General features: G+C 37.8%; 1 protein-coding gene across 14 annotated transcripts in view; it reads left to right on the forward strand.

Annotated features, from left to right (window-relative positions):
- MTTP (microsomal triglyceride transfer protein) overlaps positions 1 to 20,734 on the forward strand; it is a 68,447-nt gene that overhangs the window by 29,285 nt on the left and 18,428 nt on the right. For all 14 annotated transcript variants that reach the window (XM_081596530.1, XM_081596571.1, XM_081596553.1 and 11 more), the window contains 8 exons: positions 513 to 629; positions 920 to 1,059; positions 3,077 to 3,227; positions 5,568 to 5,725; positions 10,058 to 10,226; positions 11,200 to 11,307; positions 14,531 to 14,743; positions 17,355 to 17,566. In XM_081596530.1, coding sequence (XP_081452656.1) covers positions 513 to 629; positions 920 to 1,059; positions 3,077 to 3,227; positions 5,568 to 5,725; positions 10,058 to 10,226; positions 11,200 to 11,307; positions 14,531 to 14,743; positions 17,355 to 17,566 — 1,268 coding nt within the window. The remainder of the gene's footprint in view (positions 1 to 512; positions 630 to 919; positions 1,060 to 3,076; positions 3,228 to 5,567; positions 5,726 to 10,057; positions 10,227 to 11,199; positions 11,308 to 14,530; positions 14,744 to 17,354; positions 17,567 to 20,734) is intronic.

Consider the following 20,734-nt stretch of genomic DNA (forward strand, 5'->3'; position numbering starts at 1 on the left):
AACACTTCGGCCACCTGATGCGAAGAACTGACTCATTTGAAAAGACCCTGATGCTGGGAAAGATTGAAGGCGGGAGGATAAGGGGATGACAGAGGATGAGATGGTTGGATGGCATCACCATCTCAATGGACATGAGTCTGAGTAACCTTCAGGAGTTGGTGATGGACAGGGAAGCCTGGTGTGCTGCAGTCCATGGGGTTGCAAAGAGTTGAATATGACTGAGCGACTGAACTGAACTGAACTGAGGCCATTTGTCCAATTCCTATTAGGCATTAGAGAGAAGTAGGAAATCATCCTGGGACAATAAGAATGTGCTCATAAGACTCGAAGAAGATGGAAAGGAATCCACATGCTGTAGGAAACACTGAATTCTTCTGTCTTCCTAGCTTGTTAGAGAAAGGAGTCCTGCATGATGTATTAGAACCCCAATTTTTAAGCTACTTGCCACTGGAATTCAAATGGTTCATGTGAGAATCCCATCTGAAACATTGTATTTTGGCTTTTCTTTTTAGGTAGACATCTCTGGAGATTGTAAAGTGACCTACCAGGCTCATCAAGACCAAGTGACCAAAATTAAGGCTTTGGATTCATGCAAAATAGAGAGGCCTGGATTTACAACCCCACATCAGGTATGCTCACTATCACTTTCTTTGAGGCAATCAAGTTCTTCTTGTAGAAACGATTCAAAAGTAATAGGTGAAAAAAGTAGCAATATAATTTGGGAACACTTGTAATTTTTAGTTTAGGGTATAGTATTATATAATATCAAATGAATGGATTTATTTTAATATATTGTAGGTTTGTGTGTTGAAGGAATATGAAGGGGGTGTTCTTGTGAAGATGAAAAGATAATTTTCTATTTGGCTTGATTCAAAGATAAAAAGCTGATTGCTTGTTACAACCACATTGATTTATTTAGGTCTTGGGTGTCACTTCGAAAGCCACATCTGTCACTACCTATAAGATAGAAGATAGCTTTGTTGTAGCTGTGCTCTCAGAAGAGATACATGCTTTGAGGCTGAATTTTCTACAATCAATAGCAGGCAAAATAGTATCAAGGTAAGATAATGCTTAAATTTTCTTTACTGTTCTTTAATATATTATTAAAATTAAAAAATATATATGCATATATATATACATGCACATGAATTAATATATTTATTGCTTCCTCATTTTGACTGTGAGCTCCTTTAAAACAATGATTATGCCTTGTTCATCTTGATTTTTCATATTATCTATAATATGTGGCATGAAATAAATACTTAATGTTTTAAAATAGGACTTAATAAAAAACAAATTGTTTATTGAATAGAATTTAAATTTTAAAAAGGCAAACACCTTGATTCATTCTTATTTATTTTCTGATTTCTCTATCAAATACTTTTAATGTTAAGATAAAAAAAGTGGCATTTGTGTGTTCTCAAGATTATTTTTTTGTCATTGTTGTTAATAAACACAAAAATGTTCCATAGTAAAGCGATATGACAGAATTTTTGCTGTGATTTATAGTACTTACATATTCCAGACTGTTATTTCAATTTGAGAAAATTTCTCTGGTCAGAATAGTTCTCACAGGCCAAAGGACTAGAATTTCAAATATAAGAGTATGTCTTATTTTCAGATTTTAATTTAGAATAACACATCCTAGCATGAAATGTAAGTTATATCTTCTGCTATTATTTCTCAAATATTTCTTCTGAAGTAACCCTAATGTCAAAGGTAAATGGTTGCCAAATCTTGGTAGAAATGCCTCAAACCACAAATGCTTGAAATTTTATTGAAGTCTCCTCTGGATTAGAACCTTGCATTCTACTTTGTACTACATCTGTTTTGTTTTCATATAAAATTAATATTTTAAATTTAGGTTTATCAAGATTCCATTGTTCTATAACACACCACTCCAAAATTAGTAGTATAAAAAGCAGCAATCACTTTATTGTTTTCTCTCATAATCGTGACGCTTGCCTTGATCCTGCTAGGCACGCCTTGCTTGGTGTGTGTTGTGCAGTTGCAGAGCTGGTTCACAGGCTGTTCCCTCACCTATCTAGTATCTGGGCTGGAGATTCACACTACTTAGGCTCCTCATGCATCTCTCTTTATCTCCATGTGGCCTCTCAACATGGTAGCTTCAGTAGCCAGACTTCTTACATGGTAGGAAGGTATATACTGCTAGCATGCCAGATGAAAGCTGAATTCCCTTTTGTGACTTAGCCTTGTTGTTGTTGTTCAGTCACCCAGTCGTGTCCGACTCTTTGCAACCCCATTGACTGCAGTGCACCAGGCCCCTCTGTCCCTCACCATCTCCCGAAGTTTGCCCAAGTTCATGTCCATTGCATCAGTGATGCCATCCAGCTATCTCATCCTCTGACGCCCTCTTCTCCTTCTGGCCTCAATCTTTCTCAGCATCAGGGACTTTAGGGATGAATCAGCTGTTCACACAGATGACCAAAATACTGGAGTTTCAGCTTCAGCATCTATCTTTCCAATGAGTATTCAGGGTTGATTTTCCTTAAGATTGACTGGTTTGATCTTGCAATCCAAGGAACTCTCAGGAGTCTTCTCTAACATAAAAGGACTTAGCCTTACAAGCCATATATTGAAACTTCTACTGTTTTCTACAAGTCCTGGCAGTCACAGAGTCCTGCCCAGGTTTAAGGAGAGGGATATAGACTCCACTTTTTGAAGGGAGAGAGGCAAGCTACTGAAAGAGCATATCAGATTATTGAGGCCATGTTTGGAAAACAAGATTTCCTAATTGTCTTAGTAAGTGACATGTGGTTGTCCTGAAGATATCATTTTTCAGGGAGCTGGGCTAAAGCTCAAAGAGGTGATATCATATATCTTGCTCAGCATCCAGGCAAATTTTCTTTCCTGTAATCTTTTGTCATAATATTTTGAAATCCCAGACTTAAACTTTGAAACCTTTGAATAAAATTGTTGCTCCAGAAAATTTTCATAATTATCTTGAGGTTTCTGTTACTTCTGGAGATCTTGTTTGCCAAAAGAGTGACAATTAATAGCTTGTTCACTCAGAAGAAGGCCGCTGATGTGGTATGTCTCTTCCTTGGTTATGCAGGCAGAAACTGGAGCTGAAAACCACAGAAGCAGGCCTGAGACTGAAGCCGGGAAAGCAGGTTGCAGCCATCATTAAAGCAGTCGATTCGAAGTACACGGCCATTCCCATTGTGGGTCAGATCTTCCAGAGCAAGTGCAAAGGATGCCCTTCTGTAAGTGTGAGCCACAGCGTTGTGTGGCCAAATCATGGAATAATCATGGCCTACAATTCTGTTTTCCTTTTGTCTCCAATGGAAGCTTCAGTTAATTTATAAGGAAAGTTTACAAAGAACTTCCAGCCACCACTGAGTTATAATGGCAGTAGCCTAATAATATGCAATAATAATTAACAAATGACTACCACATCCACTTATTTCAAATAAAAAATGTTATGACTTGAAGGCAACTTCCTCAAAGCAGACCTCAGAATGCAGTGGGGATAAGGGCCTGATGAAGTTAGGGGAAGCATACAGCATTGAGAGCATAGACAGTGGCCTGAATCCTAAAAGTTCTGCCTCTTGGGAGTAATATGTCCAGACTTCCCAGGTGGCTCAGTGGGTAAAGGATCCACCTGCAATACAGAAGATGCAAGAGATATGAGTTGGATCACTGGGTCCGGAAGATCCCTTGGAGGAGGACATGGCAACCCACTCCAGTATTCATGCCTGGGAAATCCCACGGAGAGAGAAGCCTGGTAGACAAAAGTCCATGGGGTTGCAAAGAGTAGGACACAACTGAGCACACACACAGTAATACGTCCACAGGTGAAATGTTTTACTGAGCTCAGAGTCCTGAGAGCTGCTAGGAGGACTAGAAATGGATACCAAGCGCTTCACCTCAATCGGGAACAATTATTTACCACACCCCAACCTCCCCTACTGTTACAGCCAGAAATGAGCACACCCCCAAGGCTAAGTGTGTGAGTGTGTGTGTGTGTGTGCATGTTTGAGCATATCTGTATGTATCTGCGAGTGTGTAATATTTTTAATCTAATAAAGAATAATTTCTTTTGTTGCATAAATCAGTTGTGATGTATGGCCACAGATATGAGTCTGGGTTCCAGCATTTCCTAATACTTAACCCTTGGCTTCAGGCTCTGTTTGTAGCTACCAGAAGATGCCCTTCCCCTGGCCATTATTAGTGTTCAGAAAAGTGGAATCATCAAGAACCAATACCAGAATTTGCTTGAAGTGCAAGGCACTAATTACTTATTAGTTTCTCAAATATATCAAAATTGAGTGAAGGGGAAAACAAAATGAGACAAAAATAATTGTTCTCCAGCCTTGTTTCTTTTTTTTCCCCATAAATTATCTAATGTTCCAGTGTCATTTCTAATGTCATATGAGATGGAAATTATTTAGAAAGGTGACTAATGAAACCAATGATCTTTTCTTATTCTGTCAATTTCTCTCCCCATAGTTATCAAATATTATGAGCCATCTAAGTTTTCTCAAAACTATTTCTTCATTATTATAGGAAAGGTTTATATCTTTGGAATTTGCTTATTCAATGTCAGTATAATGTCACCATTGCAACTCTTTAAAGAAAAAAATTCTGACTTAACACTGATATGATCTCTGCCCTCAGAAATGACCCAGTAAATCTTTAGCTAAGTACAACTGGAATATTTTTTTGGACTATCCTCTTAAGATTAGATAACCAAAAGGGATTTGAAGAAGAGCAAAATATATATCTGTTGTTATTGGAAGGAATGAATAATTTAAAAACTGGTAGTATGCAGATTATGCAGAGTTAAGAGAGAAGTCACTAATGGGATTTAACACATTTTTTTACAACTAGGGGAGGTGTGGGAAACTATGAAAAATAAGGTTTTGGAGTTTTTTCTAAGCCAAAAGATGTTATTTATTAGAACTATTTATGATTTTTAAAACCACAGCAGCATAACAGTAGTGTATATGAGGATTACCTTTATCTAAATACTACTCTACTTAACACGGATATATGAAATGAACAGTTCAGATCTCAGCAAGATGTTTTACTATTACCAGTATTTCATACAAACCGTAAAATAAAGAGAATAGGGAGATCAAATTATTATAAAAACTGGTTTTCAATAAGGTTTCAGTTCATAAGAAACATGACACAATTCTTCAGCAGTTCTGATGATGCTTCCCCTCCAAAATATCCTGTTGTTAATGAAAATTCGACATAATTTTACTATGGTAGTCAAAGCCTGGCCTCAGATGTAATTCCCTTGTATAACCATGGAATGACCTATATGCCCAGAATCTTGAGGTCATTTGAGCTAAGTACTAATCGACAAAAACTGTCCTCTTGAGGAGGACTTATGCACTGGTCAGCAAGCCTCTGTATTTGCCCCTGAGAGTCACAAGAACGTGATAGGGGCAGGGGCAATCAGGTATATTGAGGTAAGATACAAAGAGCTTCTTTTGCTTGTCAGATACAAGGAAAAATTTATTTCTGGAGAGAACATTCTTTGTAAACACAGATGTGTTATGAGTGTGGTTTGGGCCTGCGGCCGTGTTTTGCAGCTCTCAGAGCACTGGCAGTCCATCCGAAAGCACCTGCAGCCTGACAGCCTCTCCAAAGCTGAGGCTGTCAGAAGCTTCCTGGCCTTCATCAAGCACCTCAGGACTGCAAAGAAAGAAGAGATCCTCCAAATTCTAAAGGCAGAAAACAAGGAAGTACTGTAAGTTCTCTGAACATTTCCTGGGGTTGTCTATAAGAAAGTGTTTCTGGGTTGCTGTTTATTAAGCAGGTAAGATCCCTTTTTAATCAACTGCCTCACCTTCAAATCAGTTGTTTTGCTATTTCGCATTTGCATTGAACAGTTATACCTCAGGGCAGTAACTCAATGGTTAATTGGCCAGAAATACAAGTTTTCAGCAGTGACTCAGGGTGAACATTTTATTTTGAACATTTTGTTCATGAGTGTAAATCAGATCTAGATTGGTACATAGATAGGAGGACGGTAGGACTTTGATGTGATACCATGGTGCAGGCGCTGCCACACTCTGGTGAAATTGTGTTCCCAGAGCTATTAATTTACACTCAAAAAGAGTTCAGAATTCATTATAAAAACAAACAAAAAAAAAACCAGTATGATTTTTTCTGTTGAAAATGAGCTTTCATTAAAGATACAATGATGATCCTCATCGAAGCCTTGTTTTGAAAAGAAAACTGAGAACTGAGATAAACGGCCAAAAGAACCCAGAGAAAAGAAATAAGTACATCATTTGAGTAGTCAGTGGAAGAGTGACTTATTTTACATCCACAATAAAGAGAGATGACAATTCTCAAACTTACTTTGTAAATACCAATACAAATATACTTTCTAAATAGAAGTGTTTTGGTCTGTAAAACAAAATTTATCTACAACTACAAATTCAACTGTTTAACACTAATTATCCTAATTGATGATATAGAACTTGGCTCAATTAGCTTGACAAACAGTGGAAACTAGCCATTAAGATAGTCAAAAGTATAAAATGTTACACCCCTTCCCACACACACCCCTTCCCACACACACACAACACACACAGCAACAGTGGTCACTGAGTTCAAAGGACTTGATTACTCAAGAATAAGAGAATTTAGCTTTTTTCCTAAGAAGATTGTTTATTCTTGATTGTATTGTTATTGACTTGACTTAGGGCATTAAAAAATTGATATGAATTCCATACGACTAACTACAAGTTAGTTGGATACTGTCTTCAAAAATAAATATTTAAACTGAGTTAAATATATGCAAAATTATAAATTCTCAGACTGTTTTAATCATAGAACTTAAGGATATATTTTAGAGTGACTTATCTTTTTGTCAAAAAAAAATACTGACAGAAACAGTGCAAAATTTGGCTGTTAACTTAGAACAGAGATTACATTAAACCTTAGCTTTATTTGTATCCTAAAAATCTTATTGTGGCAATAATTTGTATGATTGCATAATGTATTTTCTAAACCAGGTTATTTACCTGATAATATTTTCAATATTGTATCATATGATAGGAAATAGACATGTAACATAGTATAGTAGAAAAGACGTTAGGATGAACTAAAATCAGAAGACCTAGTTTTAAATTCTGACTTCCAACATTATGTAACCGTTAAGTAAGTCATTTACATTTAGTCTTCCTGAGCCTCATTTTCAACATTCATAAAATACAGAGAATTCCTTCTGTTTATTGTAGTATAGTGAAAGTCAGGATGGTGGAACATAACATTTCCCAGCTTTATTATGTGTATCCTATGACTTTCAGGTTATTAACCAAGTATGCCAAGAGGAAAGGCTCCTGTGAGCAACTGAGTTTGAAAAACTCTGGGAAAAACCAAGTCAAATAGTTCTCTTTATTGTGGAAATATCTGGCATCTTTCATCTGATAATATTACATATAAGTTTCCTTAAATATATTCCAAACTTACATGACCTTGAAAATCCCTCTTCTTAAAGCATTTTGTAGGATTAGTATTACATGAAAACACTTTAGAAAACACTGTAATTAAGACCCATGTATTCCAGAGTCAGAAAAAACTGAGTTCCAATCCTAGCTCTATTTTTACTAGCTATGGGACCTTGAACAAATAATTTGATATTTCTGAGTCTGTTTCCTTATGTATATGGAGAATATTAGTATTAAACTGATAGAGATGTTCAGTGAGCTGATGGTATTAATAACAACATATATTTATTGAGCATTTACAATGTGCCAAGCACTATTCTTAGTGTTTTACATAGATCATGTGATTTAATCCTCCTGACAACCCTAAAATAACTGCTCTTTATAGCCCCACGTTACAGATGAAGAAGTTAAAGCAAAAAGAGGTTCAGTTCAATTCAATCGCTCAGTCATGTCTGACTCTTTGCGACCCCATGGACTGCTGCATGCCAGGCTTCCCTGTCCTTCACCATCTACCAGAGCTTGCTCAAACTCATGTCCACTGAGTTGATGATGCCATCCGCCATCCAACCATCTCATTCTCTGTCATCCCCTTCTCTTCCTGCCTTCAATCTTTCCCAGCATCAGAGTCTTTTCCAAGGAGTCAGTTCTTCTGGAATTTCCAGGTGGCCAAAGTATTGGAGTTTCAGCTTCAGCATCAGTCCTTCCAATGAATATTCAGGAGCGATTTCCTTTAGGATGTACTGGTTGGATCTCCTTGCAGTCCAAGGGACTCTCACGAGTCTTCTCCAATACCACAATTCAAAAGCATCAATTTTTCAGCGCTCAGCTTTCTTTATGGTCCAACTCTCACATCCGTAGACGACTACTGGAAAAGCCATAGCTTTGACTAGATGGACCTTTGTTGACAAAGTAATGTTTCTGCTTTTTAATATGCTATTTAGGTTGGTCATAGCTTTTCTTCCAAGGGGCAAGAGTCTTTTAATTTCATAACTGCACTCACCATCTGCAGTGATTTTGGAGCCCCCCAAAATAAAGTCGGTTACTGTTTCCATTGCTTCCCCATCTGTTTGCCATGAAGTGATGGGACCAGATGCCATGATCTCAGTTTTTTGAATGTCAAGTTCTAAGCCAACTTTTTTACTATCCTCTTTCACTTTCATCAAGAGGCTCTTTAGTTCTTCTTCGCTGTCTGCCATAAGGGTGGTGTCATCTGCATATCTGAGGTTATTGATATTTCTCCCAGTAATCTTGATTCCAGCTTGTGCTTCATCCAGCCCAGCATTTCTCATGATGTACTCTGCATATAAGTTAAACAAGCAGGTTGACAATATACAGCCTCGATGTACTCCTTTTCCAATTTGGAAAAGAGGTTGCATACCTAAAATTTCTAGTGCAGTGTTTGCAGTAATAACACTTAATTATCTCTCTCTCAGTCTGCTTCATTCCATGAGGTTTTGTTAGGACCAAAATGGTGTAGTACAAGAATATCTTTTTTAAAGTATGTATATATATATATAATGCATTAAATACATGTATGGTATGTTATGTAGATGTGGATTGAAATATATACAGACATCTTATGTTCATTAGTATGGCAACTAGTTTCAGAAATTTTATCATCCCAAGATTCAACTAGTCAGAGATTCTTGATGGGTAGAATATGTAATTAGCACTTTCGTGCAGGAGTTTCACTCTGCTCACAACTAATTGTTGTGATTGAACTTGAACTATGCTTGCTAAGTCACCTCAGTCGTGTCCAACTCTTAGCGACCCCATGGACTGCAGCCTACCAGGCTCCTCCATCCATGGGATTTTCCAGGCAAGAGTACTGGAGTGGGATGCCATTGGCTTCTCCGGAACTATGCTTGTGTGCATGCTAAGTCACTTGTTGTGTCTGACACTTTGTGATTCTGTGGACCATGGCCCACCACGCTCCTCTGTCCATGGGATTCTCCAGGCAGAAATGCTGGGGTGAGTTGCCATACCCTCCTCCAGGGGATCTTCCTGAACCAAGGATTGAACACGCCTCTCTTACTTCCTGCATTGGCAGGCAGCTTCTTTACCACTAGCACCACCTGGGAAGTCTGAACTTGAACTATACAATGGTGCTTTTTATTTTTTAAAAAAATCAGCCGAAATTTCTTTCTTGGATATAAATGAAAGTTAAAAGAATGTCCTATCTTTCCACTGAATGATACTACCTTAGTTATGCATTTAAGAAATGTAGATAGTTGCAAAGCTAATTAGAAAAATAATTGATTTGGGAGACCACAGCTTTTATATATTACTTATGGAGAAAAGAATTTGAACCTAATTTGTAATATTATTTATATAATTTTATTTAAAAACCTCCAAATTATACTTGGCTTAGAGTAATACAGTAAAATTAATCTGTATATTCTGAGGGTACATTAAGTGAGAAAGAAGGGAGTTAAGAGAGAGGCTTAAAATAAAATGGGGTAGTGTCTTTCAGAGAAAGCCATCACTTTTCTTTTGTTTAAATAAAAAATTTTCACTTCTTTAGGAAACTCAAACCAATGGGGTCTATGAGTGGTAGAAATTCAAAATAATTTATTAAGCACCCTAAACTTTGATATCTATGACTGTATTTTCTGTTGTAGACCCCAGCTAGTGGATGCCGTCACCTCTGCTCAGACACCAGACTCATTAGATGCCATTTTGGACTTTCTGGATTTCAAAAGCGCCAAGAGCGTTATCCTCCAGGAAAGGTTTCTCTATGCCTGTGCATTTGCCTCACATCCTGATGAAGAACTCCTGAGAGCCCTCATTGTAAGTCAGATGGACACTGCCAAAATTAAAGCTCTCAGCTAATCTTTGGAATCTAAGCAGTAATTAAATGTTGCCAGCATCAGAATAAAGGCTGAAACTAGAGCCTTCTGATTATTCATATTCAAATTCTGTTAGAGTGTTTTCTTTTCATTAATCATTAACTGTACAGTAGATTATTTCACAAAGTAGAATATTTCACACTGTCTTCTTTGCAATTCCTCTAGATAACTTAAGCTATGTTTTATGGAAATTTAAAGATTATATTCACCTATCATGTAATGTGACATAGGACAAAATTTCAATTTCAATCTTGGTTATGCTTCACAATTTGACTCTAAAAGATTTATTTTGACTTCAAAAATCTTCATGCTATTTAATGTACAGTACATTGTATAACATATAATCATTATATGGATGCATTGGGTTGGCCAAAAAGTTCCTTTGGGATTTTCAATACATTATTACTGAAAAACCCTAATGAACTGTTTCACCAACCCAATACATATAATTCTTCTGATACTGAAAAATTATATTCGAAACAAAAGCTAGAGTTCTCTTGGACCCAAGGTTTAAAAACAGAAAGTGCACTTACTTATGATTTAGGGGAATAACTCATAATCTTTTTGGAAAATGGGCTTGTTTGAAAATCTGATAGCATCAGTGAAGCCCCTCATTACCCACACATACAATTTTACAGACCATATTTTGGATTCACTGACACAGTGAATATAATCCATAAACCTCTCAGGAATTCACAGATCTATGTTAAAATTACCTAGAAAGACTCTACCAACTCTTCAGTTCAAAGCTAGATAGTGAATTTATGTGTTCCCAAAGCAAAATTCAGAGTTTGCAATCTAGAAATATGGAAACAGTTTCTTTAGGCTTTGGCTACTTTGTTTCTTACTGAAAAATATTCCATGGAAATGTTTAAATGTTTTGGTAATCTATTTTACCCCTGTTTGGCTAATAGAGTAAGTTCAAAGGTTCTTTTGGAAGCAATGACATCAGAGAATCTGTTATGATCATCATCGGGGCCCTTGTCAGGAAGTTGTGTCAGAACGAAGGCTGCAAACTGAAAGTAAGTTCAAATCCAATCTCAGTCACTGCATATATAGCTCCAAACCATCCTATTTAACACTCACGTACTGTCCACGACTGGTGTTCCTAATTCCCTTCACCCTACTCTATTTTCACTACTTGCATGGCAATTATTGCTGTTGAACATACTTTATAATTCAGTTGTTTATTACATGGATTATTTATTCTGTCTCCCACTGAAATATAAGTTCACTGCAGAAATGGATCTCTGTTTATTCCACACCAGTTGCTTAAAATGGTGCCTGGTACATAGGTAATGTTCAATAAACGCTTGCTGAAAGTGAATAGTCCAAGAATCCCCCATCAAGATATATTTATTGAGTACCCACTGTCTACTGTACTTAACTTTGAATGATGTATATATGTGTATATGGTGAAGTTCTTGTTCTTCGATATTAGACTCTAGGGCTACCTCCTAGAGCAGACTATTATCTATAATAAGTATGGTTTGCAGTTTTTGAGTTTTTATGGTAGAAATTTAGTTACTTCTAACTACTTTAGAACTTTATATTTTATTTTTAATTTCAGTTCCTCAAAGCTTCTCCACTGGCCTGAGTGGACTATCAATTTTAGCATCTTTCTCATTAAATTATAACAAAACACTCACTTTTAAGCACAACTAAATATGGAAAATCTAAATGAATTAATATCCAACACAACTCATCTTTCTGTAAGGTAAATAGGTTAAAGATATTAAATATATACAAATATAGTCTTTTTTCCATCCATGTTTATTATATAACCAGCTTTCAGTCAGCATGTTACTTCTATTTCCGTTTCCTATTAATATTTGTTTTTGCTTACATTTTTATCTCACTGCATCCTAATCTTTTTCTCCCCCAAATTTATATTTGGAAAAAAATTCAGACCTATGGAAAAGTTGTGAGAGTAGCACAATTCCATGAATATTTGTATACCTGATTCATCTAGATTTGACAGTTGTTAATGTATTGTCCTATTTGCATTATCTTATTTCATTTTATATTATTTTGGTTGAACCCTTTGAGAGTAAGATGCACGCATCTGACATTTTACCCCTAAAGACTTGTACTTCTCATTACTTGAAGGCCATTGCATCTAGGTTCTTACAACGGACAAAATACATGTATTTATATTTATTAAACTGTGAGTTCATACTGCTACCTCTAATTCTAATCCAGTTCTATAGGATTCTTTCTCTCCTTCCATCATTCCATAATTATATCTCCCTTCTCCCATAGTGAGAACCTTGGTTCTCAAGAACATCGATACTGTGATTCATTTGCTCAGTCCTAAAACATGCACAAAATAGCTTTGGAATTGTTACACAAATATCACTACAAAAAACAAAGTAAAGTTCAAGTAAAGTTCAAGACTTCACAATCTTTTTGTCTTTAGAATATATTACACTAAAGGTATACAGAGTACTATGCTCAAACATTACTTGGATTAATTCTTTTTTATTCTCTTTTGTTTAGTTATGTTATTAATCTGATACTTATTGATGTTCATTAGATTTTGTTTGAATTCAATTTTAGCATCCTTTCATCCTTGTTAACTTCATTTTATTTCTTGAATATATGAAATAGGAACATGATTTGAAAGTCAAAACTTGATTTTAAAAATATTCTCAAACAGGTCTCATTCCCTTTCCTACCCTTCCACCCATTCTTACCTACTTTTTCTATGTAAGCATTATCATTAGTTTTGGGTTCTCTTTCTTGTTTCTTTTTGCAACAGTAAGCAGGTGTACACACACATTCTTATCCCTTTTTTCTTACACAAACTATAAACTTCTGTATACCTTTTCTTGTATCTTATTTTTTCCACTTAACAACATGTTCTGGAAATCAGCCCATACTGGTTCACAGAGCTCTTTCCCCTTCCTTTTACAGGTGCCAAGTACTCCATTGTGTGTTAAACTGAGGCACCACAGTTTTTTCTCCCATGTATGGTCATTAGGTGATGTCCAGTATTTTTGCTGTTACAAATAATATTTAAATGGATAATCTTGGGCACATTTTCTCTTATTTTTGGAGCTATAGCTTCAGGGCTAGGGTACTGGATCAAAATGCAGATCTGTTAGCTTTTGCCAAATTATCTTCCATGGGAATTGTAACATTTTAGGCTCCCACTAGGATGCCTATTTCCCAATAGGCTCAATAACAATGTGTGTTATCAAACTTTTGGATTTTTAAAGTTCAGTCTGATAGTTGAGAAATAGAACTTCTTCATTACATTTTAACTTTAGCATCTTTATTCTATTTGAGGGTCTTTTATGTCTTCACTACCCCCATCTCTCCCACTGTGTGTATGTGTGTGTGTGTGTGTGTGTGTGTGTGTGTACCTGAAGCCCCTAAAACATACCTAGTAACAAAGGTAAAATAGAGCCTATTTCTAATTTACTTTTCCATTAAACTATTAACTTACTAGTTACTAGTTTCTAGGCCAGAAAACAAAAGGCCTTTCCTCATTAAAGAATATGTTTGCAAAGTACCTGCTATACAGAAGGCATTCAAGAAAAGTTTTTTGAACAGTATGTCAGCATTAATGAAATTTGGAATTGAGTGGAAATGAGCACTCTTTTTTTTTGTTTTGTTTTGTTTGTTTGTTTGTTTTTTATAAATTTATTTATTTTAGTTGGGGGCTAATTACTTTACAATATTGTAATAGTTTTTGCCATACATTGACATGAATCAGCCATGGGTTTACATGTGTTCCCCTTCCTGGACCCCCCACCCACCTCCCTCCCCATCCCATCCTTCTGGAGCACTCTTTAAACATTAAGAACAAGACCTTACAGTTAAGTCCTAAGTGCTTTCACCATAGTTATTACAAAAGAAAAGGTGAGTACCACCAGTTAGGTACCTTCTAACCATTATTTTAGAATTTCAATGAATGGGTAATCCTAGGAATAATCGATCACAAGGGAATTTTAAAAATGACTTTATACATTCAGGATGTGTTCAAAAGTAAATATGCCCATTGTTCATTATACTCATTGCTTCTCGCAGATATGTTAATATATGTATTTAAAAAATAACAACAATACCTTTATCAAGCTTTACTTTTTCATTTTCATTGCGTGCCTCAGTCAAGCAACCAGTGCAAAAAGTTGTGAAACTTTAGGCTATTGTCTTGGACACAAGAGTGAAGCCGATCTTACCCAAGCTTTGTTTCATGTATGGTTACACATAAGTCTGTTGTAGAATGTGTTCTTTTAGGGAGTGATAGAAGCCAAGAAGTTAATTTTGGGAGGACTTGAAAAAGCAGAGAAAAAAGAGGACATCATGATGTACCTGCTGGCTCTGAAGAATGCCCGGCTTCCAGAAGGCATCCCACTCCTTCTGAAGTACACAGAGACTGGAGAAGGGCCCATCAGCCACCTCGCCGCCACCACACTCCAGAGATATGATGTCCCTTTCATAACTGATGAGGTAAGTTCTCCAAGAATATTCACAACCTTCATAAAAGGAAAAAAAAAAAGCATGCCTAATCATGAGTCAAATGCAAACTTCTCTGAAGTCACCCTATTTCCCCCCCCAAACTAAGAATCTCCTTTTCCTGTTTAGAAATAACTTGAATTGGATTTAAGGCTGTTCTGAAGTAGCCTCACATTTTGAGTAGAAAATGTCCTATATCCTGAAGCATAAATATTGAAGCACCTTCTCTTACTTTAAGAAACAAATTCTTCTCTGAAATATCTTTATTTCCCTGGTGGCTCAGACAGTAAAGAATCTGCCTGCAATGCAGGAGACCCAGGTTCGATCCCTGGGTAGGGAAGATCCCCCTGGAGAAGGAAATGGCTACCCACTCCAGTCGTCTTGCCTGGGAAATCTCACAGACAGAGGAACCTGATGGGCTACAGTCCATGGGGTCACATAATCAGACATGACTGAGTGATTAACACACACACACACACACACACACACACACACCTCACAAGTTTTAAGATGCTCTTAGATTGTTTGACATGGGAATAACCTGGCTTAAGTGTGACCATTCAGGAAGTCATCCAAATTAAAAGAATTTTTAGGACAAAAAAATGTTTACAAAGTATAAGATAAACAGCCTGCCGAGAATGATGTTCTCAGTTTGCAGCTACGTTTTCTATCAAAGTTAATAGGCTGTGAAGTGTGATAATTAGGGTTATGAGTTTTTGAGACAGACAGACTTAGAGATAGATTCTTTAGATTCTGGCTCAGTCTCTTCTTAGTTGTTTTTCTTTTGATGAGTTTCTTAATTCCTATATACCTGAGAACAAGGTCAACATTTGAGAGAGAGAACAAGGCAGAGGAGAGTAGAATTGAAAGAAATATTTATAAATACCTAGTTTAGAACCCAAAACATTGCCTATTGTTAGGCGAAGCTAGTGACTAATAAATTAGTTGTTGCCACAGAATGTAATTATTTTGATGAATTTTCTTCAGTATTCAGTTCAGTTCAGTCATTCAGTCGTGTCCGACTCTTTGCGACCCCATGAATTGCAGCACACCAGGCCTCCCTGTCCATCACCAACTCCCGGAGTCTGCCCAAACCCATGTCCATCGAGTCAGTGATGCCATCCAACCATCTCATCCTCTGTCATCCCCTTCTCCTCCTGCCCCCAATCCTACCCAGCATTAGGGTCTTTTCCAATGAGTCAACTCTTCACATGAGGTGGCCAAAGTATTGGAGTTTCAGCTTCAACATCAGTCCTTCCAATGAACACCCAGGACTGATCTCCTTTAGGATGGATTGATTGGATCTCCTTGCAGTCCAAGGGACTCTCAAGAGTCTTCTCCAACACCACAGTTCAAAAGCATCAATTCTGCAGCTCTCAGCTTTCTTCACCATCCAACTCTCACAATCATACATGACCACTGGAAAAACCATAGCCTTGACTAGACGGACTTTTGTTGGCAAAGTAATGTCTCTGCTTTTAAATATGCTATCTAGGTTGGCCATAACCTTCCTTCCAAGGAGTAAGCATCTTTTAATTTCATGGCTGCAATCACCATCAGCAGTGATTTTGGAGCCCAAAAAAATAAAGTCTGACACTGTTTCCACTGTTTCCCCATCTATTTCCCATGAAGTGATGGGACCAGATGCCATGATCTTAGTTTTCTGAACGTTGAGCTTTAAGCCAACTTTTTCACTCTCCTCTTTCACTTTCATCAAGAGGCTCTTTAGTTCTTCTTCACTTTCTGCCATAAGGGTGGTATCATCCGCATATCTGATGTTATTGATATTTCTCCTGGCAATCTTGATTCCAGCTTGTGTTTCTTCCAGCCCAGCATTTCTCATGATGTACTCTGCATATAAGTTAACATTTTGTAAAAAAAAAAAAAAGAAAAGAAAAGAAAATCCTCTAATATAACCTATGGACTTTGGGTGATAATGATGTATCAGTATAGGTTCATCAACATCAAATGTAATACACGTATCACTGAGATGCAGGATATTGATAGAGGGGAGATTGTGTGGGAGGGGGAGTGGAAAGGGATGGAGATCAGGAGGATATAGGAATGCTATACTTACAGCTCAATTTTTCTGTGAACCTAAAATTTCTCTAAAAAATAGTCTATTAATTTTATGGAAGATTCTGAGGCACTTCATTGTAAGGAATATAGGTTCATATAGCCATCTCTCTCCAGAGGCCCTTTGCCATATAGCAGGAGTACCTTTGAAAAACCTGTGTTTGTTAGGTAATACTATGATATACTGCATAAAAATCAAGACTCAAAAATCTCAGTTTCTCACATCTCAGCTTCTCATCCATGCTATGGCTAATCCATGCTAAGGGAAAATGTGGCCATGAACTCACTATAGTAGTAGACGAAAGAGAGGGATAAGATATATTAGCTCTTAGCTGCCTCAGCCCAGAAGTCACCCATAGAAATTCTGCTTACGGTCTGTTAGCCAGGACTATAGCCCCACCCGAAGTGCAAAGAAATGTGGGAAATATAGAGGCACATGTCTATTTTTATGAGCATGAACTCTTCCTGCCACAGTATCAATTCATGAAATGAGATGTGCGCTAACCAAGCTTGAACCTCTTGTGTACAGGTAAAGAAGACTATGAACAGAATATACCACCAGAATCGTAAAATACATGAAAAAACTGTGCGCACTACTGCAGCTGCCATCATTTTAAAAAACAACCCATCCTACATGGAAGTAAAAAACATCCTGCTCTCTATCGGGGAACTTCCCAAAGAAATGAATAAGTACATGCTCTCCATTGTCCAAGACATCCTACGTTTTGAAATGCCTGCAAGGTAGGGAATAGCACCCCTCTCTCTGCTTATCTGAGCTTGTTTGTATAATGATGTGATACATATGTGGCTAATAATAATGGTGTGGTCTTTATGCTGGGTTATGTTGTGTAAAACCAAAGAGTTTGGCAAATTTCCCATAAGAGAACTATTTAGCAGGCCAGGTTAAACTTTGCCTTGGCACTATGATTTGGAACTCTGGATATGGTTTTTTTCACTTTAGGTCTCCTGCTCGGTCTGGTAATATCATATTGCCAAATGTTAGTAATGTTTTCAAATCCAACTACATTTTCAATAGGACTATTTTTATAATTAGCATCATAAAATTATGTAAGTTCCCACCAAATGGTCTTTCATCTTAACTTTCCAAATGGTAGGGATCTTCAAATCTCATTTATCACAGATCAAATGAATTTACCCTTTGAGTTTAAAACCTTAGACATGACCCATGTTTTAGGGTTATTCAAAGCATAAAGAATGGGATCATTGCCTTCATTGCTCTCAATTACTTAATGGATTCATCTTCTTTCAAGTTCCCAAGTCTCTTTTCCCAAATTCACTGATGTCCCTTCTCCTCACTGAAATCAGAGGACCAGGGAAGGAATCTCTGTTTCCCCTGAGTTACATGCTAAGTACTGCCTTCGGGAAAGCTTATGTTTGAGTGTTCCCAGTTGAAAAGGGAAACAGACATGGGGAGGAAGGATGGGAAATAGATAAGGAGAAAGGAAATGGAGAAAAAGGCAGTAAGAGATTGAAGGGAACAGAATCAAAGAATAACACTGAAGGGAGAAGAAACGGGAGGAACAAGTAGAGACAAAAGAACAAGGCAGATAAGGAAGGAGGAAAGAACAGATGAGTGATGGAGAAGGAAACAAATTCTCTCTGCAACCATGTTTTCCTTTCAAATGGCTTTGATTTCTCCCTAGTTCTATTGCTTTGCTTTTGTGAGACTCTGTGAAAGAGGTCCTGGATGTATTTGCTGCCCTTGTCTTGTGAACCTAGTGATTCAGGGGCACTTAGGAGGAAGCGGTGGGGTGGAGAGCGGCCTGGGAAACACGAGGAAGCCATGGCAAACCTGAGCATCACACTCTCAGAACTGAAAACATCAGAGTTGGAAGAGACATGAAAGGCCCCTCGCTGGCTATCTTTCTGCAATGTGGGGAGTCTAGTCTCCTGGCAGGTGGTGTCCAGACTTTGCTCTCCAGGGGCGGAAAGTTCACCACCTTTGAGGAAACATGTTCCTTCGTTCAGAGCCTCTCACCATTACTGCTCTGAATAACTGAAATCTTCTCTCGGCCTGACTTCATCCCTGGAACAAAGCAGAAGAGAGCTAATCACTCACTCACATGCAGTCCCTGTGAATATTTGAGGACTGCTCTTTACGTTTTCTTCTCCAGGCTACAATCATATCACCTAGTGATACTGGGGTGAACCTTGTAAGGCAACATTCTTCTTCTCCCTCTCAATAATGTTCTACATCAGACATAGGTGCAGATTTCTTTGGTGGATTACTTTAATTTCTTTTTTGCTGTGCTGTTTAAATTTTATTATTACTAATGGGATTAATGTTAAGTAGTCAGGAATAGCAATATCTCAACACTAATTATATGAGTAAATAAGATAAAGAAAAAAAAATGAAAGTATCTCGGTTGTGTCCAACTCTTTGGGACACCATGGACTATACAGTCCATGGAATTTTCCAGACCAGAAAACTGGAGTGGGTAGCCTTTCCCTTCTCCAGGGGATCTTCCCAACCCAGGGATTGAACCCACGTCTCCCGCATTGCAGGCGGATTTTTTTACCAGCTGAGCCACAGGGAAGCCCAAGAATACTGAAGTTGGTAGCCTATCCCTTAGAGGGGTAAGGTTTAAGACTTACTTAGGAAGAGACTCTCAGGTTTCCCAGGGGGCACTAGTGGTAAAGAACCTGCTTGCCAATGCAAGAGATGGAAGAGACATGGTTTCAATCCCTGGATTGGGAAAATCCCCTGGAGAAGGGCATGGCAACCCACTCCAATGTTCTTGCCTGGAGAATTCCATGGACAGAGGAGCCTGGTGTGCTATAGTCCATAGAGTTGCAAAGAGTCAGACACAACTGAAGTAACTTAGCATGCACATTGGGTTTTCAGTTCAGTTCAGTCACTCAGTAGTGTCCGACTCTTTGCGACCCCATGAATTGCAGCACACCAGGCCTCTCTGTCTATCACCAACTCCCGGAGTCTACCCAAACCCATGTCCATCGAGTCGGTGATGCCATCCAACCATCTCATCCTCTGTCATCCCCTTCTCCTCCTGCCCCCAATCCTACCCAGCATTGGGGTCTTTTCCAATGAGTCAACTCTGCATGAGGTGGCCAAAGTATTGGAGTTTCAGCTTCAACATCAGTCCTTCCAATGAACACCCAGGATTGATCTCTTTTAAGATGGATTGATTGGATCTCCTTGCAGTCCAAGGGACTCTCAAGAGTCTTCTTCAACACCACAGTTCAAAAGCATCAATTCTGTGGCGCTCAGCTTTCTTCATCATCCAACTCTCACATCCATACATGACCACTGGAAAAACCATAGCCTTGACTAGACAGACTTTTGTTGGCAAAGTAATGTCTCTGCTTTTAAATATGCTATCTAGGTTGGCCATAACCTTCCTTCCAAGGGGTAAGCATCTTTTAATTTCATGGCTGCAATCACCATCAGCAGTGATTTTGGAGCCCAAAAAAATAAAGTCTGACACTGTTTCCACTGTTTCCCCATCTATTTCCCATGAAGTGATGGGACCAGATGCCATGATCTTAGTTTTCTGAACGTTGAGCTTTAAGCCAATTTTTTCACTCTTCTCTTTCACTTTCATCAAGAGGCTCTTTAGTTCTTCTTCACTTTCTGCCATAAGGGTGGTATCATCCGCATATCTGATGTTATTGATATTTCTCCTGGCAATCTTGATTCCAGCTTGTGTTTCTTCCAGCCCAGCGTTTCTCATGAGGTACTCTGCATGTAAGTTAAATAAGCAGGGTGGCAATATACAGCCTTGACGTACTCCTTTTCCTATTTGGAACCAGTGTGTTGTTCCATGTCTAGTTCTAACTGTTGCTTCCTGACCTGCATACAGGTTTCTCAAGAGACAGGTCAGATGGTCATTGGGTTTTACTGAGATTTTTTTTTTTTCTTTTTTATGG

The sequence above is a fragment of the Giraffa tippelskirchi genome, chromosome 1, assembly GCF_054371585.1.
Source record: "Giraffa tippelskirchi isolate mGirTip1 chromosome 1, T2T-mGirTip1v1.2.pri, whole genome shotgun sequence".
Classification (NCBI taxonomy): Eukaryota; Metazoa; Chordata; class Mammalia; order Artiodactyla; family Giraffidae; genus Giraffa; species Giraffa tippelskirchi.